Raw genomic sequence first — 12,101 nt, forward strand, 5'->3', positions numbered from 1 at the left:
CGCACGGTAAAACGCCGATGCCGCTGCCGCCGCCGCCGCTGCACAGTGGAACGAAAATGTAGTGAAAATCAACAACCAATCCTAGAAAACACACCTCTAAGATCACAAAAATGCACCTTTTAATATATTTTATTATTTTTTCAGAGCACATGCAACTAGCTCTAGCTATAAGCTAACATATATTTTTTAAGAAATTATATTTAATAGTTAATTAGTAATCAGTTTATTGAGATTCATTGATGTTCAACGCCATATTTATTATAAATACCTTATTAATTATTTTTTGCTAAATAATTAACGCACAAATGATCTAATCATAGTTACTCCATGATTATAATTTTGATTTTGCCATTAAAGTGGCTAGCTAGTCCCACTGTGCGTCGGCAGATTCAGTCGTGTCGCGGTGGGTGGGTGGTTGGTGGGTCGGTCGGTCGGTTGGGCGGTACGATCAGCGCGGGAGCAGCGCTGCTGTCGCAGAAAACACACTGAAACAGAAGCGGCGGAGGAGATACAGGTTGGCAAACAGGTGGCACAGCCAGCGCTCCACCTTTCTTTCAAGTGAACCCTATCCGAGCTGAAGGTCCCACTTCGGGAAAAAGTACTTCACAAGAATAGAAGGCGAAAAATCCCCCCCCCCCCAAAAAACCAGTTAGATAGTAAATTTGGGATTTAACAACTTTCTTGAATTTTTAATTAAATGGTTTGGGAAACTGTTTCTGTAAAAACAAAAAGATTTATATATATGTGGATTGATGAAATTAAATGATTTATTAACAAAATAAGCCAGATCCCTTACTTCACTCTGTTTCAGAATTAGCTAAATGGAGAAGAGGAGTGCAAATTCATTCATTAAAATTTAGGAAATAAATTAGAGAACGCTTTTATTAAACTCACTAATAACCTTGTTCGTCCTTATACAATTTCTTAATTCCAGACAATTCTGGCAATTGTGTTGCAATTAGTAGGCTACACCTCCCCTCGATGACAATTAAATGTGTGTAGCTACCCCATTAGTTATTTATTTAATTGTCAGCTGCAATAACGAAAGTTACATCTTGGGGTACATATGTGTTTATTGTAAGGGTTTAGGCTTGCAAAAGTTGATAAAATTGCTAATCACAGTTTATTGATTAACTGGCAGCACCTTTTCACACAGAAATACTCACATATGTCACGACACAACATTCAATTGTGATATTTCTGGGGAAGACCCCAGTGAAACGTAATAGCTAATTAATCACGAATAATTTGAAACTTTAGAATAACTAATTATTAAACAATCTTGGGGCTTAAGGTAGGTTATGTGCAAATGGATTTTAAACTATCAATTTATAAACATACTAAAAAGTTTAAGTCAAATTCAAATGTACTAATGTAACATATATACTATTGAAAGCCCCTACACCTTCACCCATTGTTTTAAAAATATACAATTACTAAATCAGAATCTAAAAACTTTCGATTCTTGGTTGTTGAATTGCACATTCAATTGGTACGTTTGATGTTCTGTTTGCAGGCGATGCAGCTTGCTCTTAAGCGTTGGCCATAATTATCGCACTTGCTGCCACTTTTAATAGCGCCGTCCATGTGATTATGATTGTGATGATGGGTTTCGTTGGGCGGCGGGGTTCAGTGAACGCCTGTAGTAGGCTGGCCTTGACTCAGAAAGCCACAATGCCGCGGAGACCGCAAAAAGTGCATCCATTGACTGCAGAAGCTTAGGGCCTGGCTCGAATGCAGTTAGAAGGTATTCAGGTAATCATTTTATAATTGCTGATGCCCAATCCAACCAGTGCAGACAGCATTATTTGGCATAGGATAAAGTTTAATAGATGAACAACAAGCTAATATAATGCCTATACAAGCCAATAGTTCTAGCAATCCTTTCTCATTGCATACTTATAGAATCTTTTATGATAATTGGTTTGGTTTTTTAACTAACTTTTAGACACTTTATTCGAATTTGGAATTTTGGTATGCTTATAGCTCCACTGTACCCAAACAACATAAAGGGTACACCCAGTGTACTCAGATACAACTGCCCAGATGCATACATATATAGATAGATAGATCATTTATAACTGGTCGCATTGAGATAGAGATTAAAAATCAGCATAGCAATAGCAGTTAGTCGATCTTGGCAGTCAACCCTCCAGTCGGTAATCAAGCAATAATATTTAGTTATTTGGTAATTCAATGCAAAATATGGTAACTGCCAGGTGGGTACGTTGCTCCGTGGCTCGGAACGCTTTTGTCCGTTTCTATAGTAAGTAGTGCTGATTAAATTCTAATTGTTGTTATGTTCGAACACCCTTCAACGACCGACTTGCAAGTTGAATGCAAATATATTTAAGAGTTGCAGCTTGCAGTTTTGTTCAGCATAATTGCTGGAAACCATGGATCGCAAGACAATGCAATCAAATTGCAGCTTCATCTGCGACACCTGTCGTCGGTAGCAGCCATAAATAAATTAAAGAAATCAAATAAGGTAAATGGCTAGTAATCTATGATTCCCTTTCCGTGAAACTCTATCCCATCTTGTTTTGACATACTTAATTATTGAAACCTGTTTGCATTTGCGGAAGAATTTCGATTTGAAGACATGCATCGGCCGAGGCGATTGATCATTTTAAATATATTCATAGCCAACTGTGTGTAGGATCGTAGTATCGCCCAATGCCATCACTTTTTTCTCGTCTTATATAAGCCACGATATTTGGTTATCGTACATCATTTTCACCCAATATTGCAAAACCAATATAAACAAATTCCCTTTGCACACTTTCTCCCTATCACTTGAGTGCGTTGTTGCTCAATTAGTTAATTGTGTTGTCGCTAATTGGCCGAATCCATTCAATTTTGCATATAAATTTGAAAGGTAATTATTAAACGCCATCCAAAGACCAAAACAAACAACGAAGCTGACTCTACGTCAAGAAAAAGATAAACATGTTTTTTATTCGGCCTACCTTGATGAGAAAAAAAAAACCGAAACAAGGTTAAATTATTAGTTGGGGTAACCAAAATACCTTTTAAATTTGGTTCAAAAATTAACTTATATTTCCAAAATCTTGTTCTATTTAAATTTTATATAATTAATAAAGTTAAAACAAATAATGTTAATTATATGTATATATTCATGTATATATATTCAAGCTTCATTAAAAATGCATATACCCATTCTTTTACAGAAAATATCTTGCAAACTTATTGAATCTACCAATCGAATCACACAATGTGCGACACAGAAAACCTTTAGTTAAGTAGATATCCACAGACACATCAATGATATATAAACATTTTTTGGGTTTCTTTTAATAAGAAATCGGTGTTAAAAGTTGGTCCAGCGCAACAATTTTCGCTTGAGCGCTAACAGCCAAAAGAAATGCCTCAGTGGAAGTGCCAACAATAATGGCCAACTTGAGTCACAAATCGTATCTAATTTTGCCCAACGCCTTTTGGTCCGTTGACAACACACACTTGCTGTTTTAATGGGTTATTTGGATAAAAAATAATGCGAGAAATGAAAATATGATAGAATATAGGGCAAAAACCAAATGCTGTCATATCTAATTTGCTTCCTTTTGTTACACTATCAAATTAATTTTGTATCTTAAATAGGAAGAAATGAAAATGTTTGTTTTGATTTTGATTTTAAATGTCATGGCAAAACTACCGTGCTGTCAATTTTATTTACGAATATTTATACCAAATGTTTATAAAAAGAAGTCTATTCCAGCTGCGAATAGCTCATGCCCTTGTACTCTGCGAGTGACCAATATAATTGGCAGCAACAATAAAGAACAAGTAAATAACAACAATCAGAATGCCAAATGCCCATGACAGCACAATCTGAATGGCAACTCGGTTGCGAATCGTTGTTGTATCATTTGTTGGGTAAACAAATTATAAGCTATGTGTATGCAATTTATTAATAGTAAAGTTCGTGGTTTCATACAGCCAGCCACGTTTAATGTGTCAACAATTTGATCCACCAACTACTACTATAGAAAATTCGACATTTTTTTGTTAACTCAATTCACATATAATGTACATATTCTGTGTTCAATAGCTATTTTTATTTTAATTAAATTTAAGCAGCCTGCTATGCAAAACCGCAACAAGTTTCACAGAATATACATATATGAATCCTTTGAAAAAATATTCTCGGTGCTCTTATTTTCCTTCGCACGGCACATATCAATATATACACGCATATGTAAGTTGCCCCATATATATAAAGGAAATGTTATAATGATGAAATAATAAAGCCCGAGGACAGGCCAAACAAATCCTCGGGGGAGTTTCTGGCCACACATCCTGCCCACAATAAGCGTTGATAGTCATCATAAAAAAAGCCAAAGAAATGCCCTAAACACAGCCTACAGCCCCTTCTCCACCATCCACCATCTCTAAACAGCATCCAAAGGCAAACAAAGGGGAGCCACTGGAACAACAGCAGCTCCTTATCACCACCAAAAATAAATATACAAGAAAGGAAAAGAAAAAAAAAACGAGCAAGATATAACCCCTTGGGGAAGTCCTGTCCAGAAATGCTCCGTTGTTTCGTGTTAAATTGACCGCTCACATGCAACTTGGGGCCATGGAAGACAATAAATATTTATATGTAAATGCCGGCAATATTGTCTTCATTGTGCACACAGGGCACCAAACAAACAAACGCAAAAAAGGTGGAGATTTTGCTAACCTAAACCCGGAGGGTACAGTTCACACCATGCTAAGTGCGCCAGAGGTCGCACTAAAGTAAGACATTAAATGTAACAATTGATATAATTGTACCCATTGCGTGTGCTGCAGCAAAGTTATATGCTTTTCCAGCCACTGAAAGTAATGCACACAAAAAAGGCATTTACACATATATTTCTATTTAGCAGCTACATTTATATGGCAAAATTAATAGAAATTATTAATAACAAAAAATTACTTAAATCACTAAAATTGAACTTTAGTTTTAAGGCCACCTTGTAAAAGATTACAAATTGCTTTTCCAAATTAAAGGGATGAGTGGCAAAAACACCCGGGTGTCTGGTAGACATTCTCTATTTCTCCCAGGTACTCACCCCTTTCCTTAAGCTCTTTCCACGTCAGAGCTGAGAGCTGCTTGTAGCTTGTAGCTTCTAGAAAATAGCTAGCTCAGGCACTTCCTCCAGTAGGTCGAAATCACATTATTGATATCCTCTGCTGCCACATAAAATCACTGCACCACTCACTCACATTTAGTATTTTTTTTTTGAAAAACATCGAAAAAGTGGTTTGCTTATGTAGGACTTTTGAGAAGCGCAGAGGAGGGCACCTAAATTTTGGTATTTATTTAGTATTATTTAGTATTAAGTATTTAATATTATTTAGTATTTAGTATTTAGCAGCCGGTGTTTAGCGGGTGCACTCAGAGTGCCGGTGGCTTGTTGCAGTTCTCTGGTGTGCAACCAAAACGCCGCCCAAAAGTATGCAAGGCAAATAAATATATTGGAATAATTTGTAATGATTGAATAATTATTTAATAGCATTTGTTTGCATATTATAAATCGAATTTTAATTTAAACTTTTTTTTAAGGTTTGATTATGTGTGAAATTAGTTTAGTTATTTCAGTAACTTTCCAGGTATTTCACCAGTAATTTTTCAAATAAATTTTATGACACTAAATGCATTTATTTAATTTCAATTTCTTGCAAAAGTCCTCATATTTTGACCACAAATGTGTGCGTCTGTGGTGCTTCGCTCGGGGCAGAAATAAACCCATTTCCGGTGGCAGATTCAGCTGCAGGCTCAGTTCAGTTCAGTTTTCAGCTCCAAGTGACAGAGTCGAGGCTAAGCGACCACTTTAAAGTGCCCTGAACTTGATTAATGAATGGCAGCGCTCTAAAGTATGCTACGTCGTGCAGCTAACACACACACACACAAAGCATCCCACACACACACACACACACTCAAAGTGTCAACGACACGGGGTAAAAAATAAAGAAAAAAGGAGAAAAAAAAATATTAGAAGGCATGGCAAAAGAAAAGCGCCGAGTCCTGAGATGGCTTAAAATCTGTTTGCCACGCGGAGCACAAAGTGAAATTGGCTCACAACTTGGCAGCTAATTTAATATTTTCACTGAAGAGATATGCGCGGTTCTTGAAAAGTGTGTGTATATGAGCTACACTTATAATTGTCACAGACACGATTTACAAGAAATTGCGCACTCCATTCAAATATGAACACAGGAAGACCTTAAATGTATGTATAAGGGTTCTTCTTTATAGAAATCAGAAATAAAATACATTGAAAGCTATTAAAAACAATTCTACATGGGTGAATTTTAATGAGGTATGAGGAATAAATAAATAAATAAAATAGTATATATTTTAAAATTAAAATTTACTTTAATTTGCTTGTATTTTTGATCATCCTTCCAAACTTAAACAGTTTGCGCTTCAGCCAGCCATAATAAGTATGTATGTATATACATACTCTTTTGCCGTCATTTGGCTTCCTGATATCAACCTTTTTTTAATGCTTCCTGTGCAAGACTTAAATGTATATATATATAAGATAACTGAGTATTCCACCTGCTCACACACGGCAACTTTCATATAGATATTTGCCACACTTTGTTGGTAATTTAAATCACATTTTATGTGAAATAAGATTTAACTGCCAATTTGCTGTAATTGAATTTGAATAACATGTTCGCAGGGAAATATCCTACGCTTTAATTCGTATATATTTTTACCTAAAATAATAATCGATACATGGTATAACAAATATATGCGCATTTCATCTATTTATCAAAGTAAACTAGTAAGTGGTTTGCTTCACAAAGCACTGAACTCTTTATTTATTCGCAAGCGCACATTTCAATCCATCGAATCCACCCATGAATAAACTCATTAAGTAATTTATTCAAACGTCCATTTATTCATTAGCTGGCCTGAGCATTAGTATATTAGTATATATTTTATGTGCGTGGTATGGTTAAACATTATTGGCAAAAATAAGGATAGCGCACATACGCAGTGTGGGCACATTGGCATTCCAGACATACATAAATCGAAGGTCGAAATCCAGAGGAACGAAACTCATCAGACACGAACGGACTTCGATTTTGCCCCAGCTTATTTTCGATTTGTGCAACAAATGAAGTGAGAAATTATTTTTATTATTATTTATATTTTTACTACCGATGCTGTGCTGATGCTGGCACCCCAATGCTACACCCACACCCACATTCCACATTCCACATCCGCACCGTGGGCGAATCACGTATTCCAAAAAGCAAACAAACGCTGGAGCCCGCATATATAAACAGGCAGCCAAACGCTTCTCAACGGCGGGTAGTTATGAAAAGTAAGCAAAAGCAAATGCCAGGGAAAAATAATACGAGTGGGTAGATATGGGGGTACCATACCATCGCCATCTCCCATCACGAAACACTAAAGCAGCCAAGTAAAGTACATACATTTTTCGGTGGACGTCCGTCAGTCACATCATTAAAATCGAGCATGGCGCTCTGAAGCTGAAGCTGCCGCCTAATTCGAGTCCTTGCCGCAAGATGTGCTGAAATGTGCCGCCAGGAAAGGCCAGGATGGAGGTGTAGGTGGGGAGAGGAGCAGGGGCACTGGATAGGGACACCCATTCTCTGGAGGCATTCATCAATATGCCAAACATGTTTTGTTATCATCAAATGGAAAATGCTTCATTTTCACGTACGCCAAAACGGAAGACAAAGGCACTGGGAGAAAAAAAGCCTACTTTTTTATTTATCAAAATTATTTATATAATAATAAAATTCTAAATGTATGAGTTATTTATTTATTTTTAAAATGTTGTTTTTGTGGCATATAGCTAAAATATATGATTGACATGTTTAAATATATTGAAGTAATAAAATATAGAAAACGTAAGCATTATTTTATGTCTAGTTGTCTCTTAATCTCGAGATAAAAATATATTTAGCAAGAGGCCTAACAATTTTGTGTAAGTGTAGCAGATGCTAGGAAAATCTTTTAGTAGACAGTGTTACTAAAATAATTTTGGAATTTATAATGACAAAGGAACGCGAAGACTGAAGGTTCAGCCATTTTCTTTGCTCGCATTGGAACTTCCGCCTTAATGCCATATCAGCGCATTTCAAAGCAATTTCTTCAAATTTATTTGGAGTGCAGGACGAGCAACAGGACGAAGGGGACGACCAACAGGCTACTGACAGATAGACCGAGGCACCACCACCACCATCACCACCACCACATCGACAGCGAGACACCAAAGACAGGCCGTCAAAGTTGATGGCCTCCAGGCGAAGATGAGTGGAAGTTATCGTTGTGAATTCCGCAGGTGAATTTCCAAGCTCATTCCCATCCCTATACCCGTACCCATCTGCATCCACATCCATATCCGCATCCTCGTCCTCATCCCGCATTCAGATGGCAAAAAGTTTGCGGCTTGCGGCATCTGCCGAATGGCGGTGCTTAAACCACCCAAAAACTAGCGACGACGGAGCACATAAATTGATTACCAAGACATTTCACGACAAATTCGGCATATAACAACAATCCGCATGACGGAAACACGGGGGGATTCACCCCGCCGGATTCACTAGTCGACTTTATCGGCTGTGTACAGAACAACAGTTTCCGGAAGCAATAGACTCGTTGATGTGGCAATGGCAATACCAATGCCGAAAGACGTCTGTCGAATTCCGTAATCTGCGACAACCAATTCTCAATACTCAATACTCAATACTTAGTACCCAATACCCAATACCATGTTGCCAAATCAATCGCGACAACTGTTGAGCCAGTCAGTCAGTTGGAGATTACACCGCCAATGGGGATTCAATCTGGGCACTTGACTGGGAATGCTGGGTTCAAGGGGCGACAATACAGATGGATTCAAACGAAAACTTAGGCAAAAGAATTATGGGAATTAAACACAAAAATGTTTAAATTACTAAAGAAAGCACCATGTTAATGCAAGATCAAAAATCTAGTGCGATTAATGATCAATATTTTGTACTATGATTCCATTTACTTATTTATCTAGCAGCTACTTTTGAAGTTTTACATGTTTAGAACGAAGAATGCCTGGTTGTTAGCGTCAGTGGTTTTGTTATTACTTGTAACGCAGTCGCCATAGAATTTTATACCTATTTGGATAGAAGTTTCTGTAAGCTGTTTTAGAAGGATTAGTGTATTGCCGAGAAATCGTTCAAAGATTTTACACAAGAAAAGTATAATACTTTTTTTTTTTTTTTTAAATTTTGCAACGCCTTTTGAAAACCACCAAGTAGTTATCAAGAATAGTTAGAGAGGGTCATCATCATGTCGTATCGCCGTAGTCAAACAGTCTGTCGCTTCTATTTGCTTGGCACATGTCGTTTCGGTGATTTTTGCCGATTTTCCCACAATGTGACACTAAATACGTCCAGTTCCGGCTATGAGAGTCCACAGAGATCGGAAATCGTGGATGATATCGCAGAGGAGGAGGAGGTGGCGGAGGAGCAGGATGTGGCCAGCACCAGCAGCTACAATTGGCAAAAGATCTGGGCAAATGCACCGGTATTCGTGCCTAGATGCAAGAGTATTCCTGCCGAGATGCAATCAACTGGCGACCTGGAGGATATCTGTCCATATGGCGGCACCTGTAACTGGGGCACTAAGTGCTTGTATCCGCTTCACATGGAGATCTGTAAGATGTGCGACCTGTACTGTCTTCACCCGAGGGATAAGAATCAGCGCCGTGAGCACAATCGTGAGTGTCTGGAGCAGCACGAGCAGGCGATGGAGTTTTCCTTTGCAATAGCCAATTCCAAGGACAAGACATGCGGCATTTGCTTCGATACCATCGTAGAAAAGAAGGGACGCGAACGACGCTTTGGCATCCTGTCCAAGTGCAAGCACACATTCTGTCTGAAGTGCATTCGCACGTGGCGCCAGGCCGAGCAATTTGACTCCACGGTGACGCGAGGTTGCCCCGAATGTCGCGTCTGCTCGGATTTCGTGTGCCCCAGCGCCTACTGGGTGGACACCAAGGAGGAGAAGGATAAGTTGCTCAACGAATATCGCACGGCGATGGGCGCCAAGGATTGCAAGTACTTCAAGATGGGCATGGGCAAGTGTCCCTTTGGCAACAAGTGCTTCTACAGACACTCTCGTCGATGTGGGATTTATCAAACAAAATCGAAGGCCATCGTATCAGACTGATGGCAAAGAATGTATATATTATTATGATTTTATGGAATATCATCCCTGGCGTATAAACTGGATCGAATGGAATTCAATTGTATCGATCTATTTTCAAGTGGCTCAAGCGATACTTCCATTTCCAAACGAAACAGATGAAGATTAGAGGCAGCTTCTTTAGACGGCAGTGGGACAACGCTTCGTAAACTTGCTCATGTCCTTGTCAGAGACTAAAAATGTATAACACTGAGCCCCACTGAAGTCCCAGACATTTCCATATAGACCCATCCCCAAATAGCCAAATATATAGACATATATATATATATATAGCAATATATAAACTGTACAAAATTAAACAAATCAAGTAATCGAGCTCCAAATTTTGGGTTTCATAATTGTCTTTTCTGAACTTGATGTTTTCAAATTTTCCGTACTTGCATTAAATAAACTACATTTGATAGCCAATAGTATTTAAATGAATTTTTTGCTTGTATTTTTTGGAAATTGCTTTTATTGTGCACTTTGAATTTGCTTGATTTACCAGCTGTTCACATCGTACCACTCGGATGGAGAGCAGAGGTTGCCAAACTCGCCATTGGTGCCCGATCCGCATCCCTGTGCTCCCCAGTCGCAGCTGGAGTAGATCTGGCGACCGATCATGTTGGTGGTGGCATAGTTGCAGGCCACCAGCACCTGGTTCCATCCATCGCGATTGTACCGGGCAGCGGCGCAGCCCACACGGGTGTTCCTTTCCGACATCATCACGGTGAAGTGGCCAATGGCACTGGAGGATTGATGGAAGGTGTAATTTTGAATAATGCATAACACTTGTATTATTTCAAAGAAGAATCTTGATCCTTTTTGATTTTTCACTGCTACTTCATTTACACTTTTGTACACCACAGAAAAAAAAAGAAAGAAAGAAAACCTAACTTACGGTCCGCTGTATCCGGATGGGTAGCCGCCGGCAATGATGCCGGAGTTGGAGTTGTGCACCTCATCGAACCACATCTGCACACTGTTGTCCAGGATGTAGCCCATGTCGGGCAGGTCGCCGGAGTAGGCCTGCCAGGCCAGATTCTGGCCGGAGTACTTGAAGGCGTCGGTGTTGTGGCAGCTATCGTGCACCATGTTGCACTGTCGGACATTCAGGGAGGCCAGATAGGCGAGCTCATCATCCCACTCCATGGTGGCCATGCGGCAGGCGGCATTGTGATTGGGATCATAACCACCGGCAATGTAGTTCCTCTTGTCGTTGTGCGAGTGAACAAAGACCCACTTGTAGTCATCGTTGATGTCGATCAGCTGGGCATCTCCAGGACAGCTGCTGTCCCACCAGTTGCTGTGCCCGCAGGCGATGTGGGAGCCACCGTTGCAAATGTCCCACGAACAGTAGTCGGTGGCCTGGGCCAGGCCCAAAGACACCACCAGGATGGCGAGCAGAGCGAGTTTCATATTGCCTTTGTTGCGACTAACACCCAATGGCGATCTATTGGCTGGATCGTTCCACTCTGCGCTTATAAGAGGCAGCGTGTGGAGCATTGTCGATCGGTGGAAATGAGTCAAGTGCAAATATAAATCATTTCAGTGGCCCCATACTCTTTCAGCCATTTTTCGTGCAATCTAATCACCAGTTCAATATTTACGATGGACTAATTCTTGGTCTATTGAGTTCCGTCAAATCCCTATATATGGATCTAGACAACTTAATCATATTAAACATCTAAATACTCAAAATTGGCTTTGCAAACTAACTAGTGATATAAAAAGTTCTGTAAGCTATGCATTTTTACAAAACAAATATATATTCAATAAAACATTAAACTTTCTTTCTGAGTAACGGGTATCTGTTAGTCGAGGTACTCCACTTTAGCGTTCTTTCTTGCTTTCATTGTGATAAGGCGATTCTCCGTTT

The 12,101-nt window shown here is 39.2% G+C and overlaps 2 protein-coding genes and 1 long non-coding RNA gene across 3 annotated transcripts; 2 read left to right on the top strand and 1 right to left on the bottom strand.

Annotated features, from left to right (window-relative positions):
• Positions 1-3,974: 3,974 nt before the first annotated feature.
• Positions 3,975-5,023, top strand: LOC120321438. The gene is made up of 2 exons (XR_005561046.2): positions 3,975-4,219; positions 4,272-5,023. It is a non-coding gene; the product is annotated as an uncharacterized LOC120321438 (long non-coding RNA).
• Positions 5,024-9,136: 4,113 nt separating this feature from the next.
• Positions 9,137-10,656, top strand: LOC6524744 (putative E3 ubiquitin-protein ligase makorin-4). Its single transcript, XM_002100552.3, has one exon. The coding sequence runs from the start codon at positions 9,326-9,328 to the stop codon at positions 10,205-10,207; it is 882 nt and encodes a 293-aa protein (XP_002100588.1). The 5' UTR covers positions 9,137-9,325; the 3' UTR covers positions 10,208-10,656.
• LOC6524745 (antigen 5 like allergen Cul n 1) lies at positions 10,552-11,681 on the bottom strand. The gene is made up of 2 exons (XM_002100553.4): positions 11,124-11,681; positions 10,552-10,970 (listed from the first exon to the last, which is right to left on the bottom strand). The coding sequence occupies exons 1-2, from the start codon at positions 11,639-11,641 to the stop codon at positions 10,724-10,726; spliced, it is 765 nt and encodes a 254-aa protein (XP_002100589.2). The 5' UTR covers positions 11,642-11,681; the 3' UTR covers positions 10,552-10,723.
• Positions 11,682-12,101: the final 420 nt, after the last annotated feature.

This window comes from Drosophila yakuba, chromosome X (assembly GCF_016746365.2).
Source record: "Drosophila yakuba strain Tai18E2 chromosome X, Prin_Dyak_Tai18E2_2.1, whole genome shotgun sequence".
In the NCBI taxonomy this organism is placed as follows: domain Eukaryota; kingdom Metazoa; phylum Arthropoda; class Insecta; order Diptera; family Drosophilidae; genus Drosophila; species Drosophila yakuba.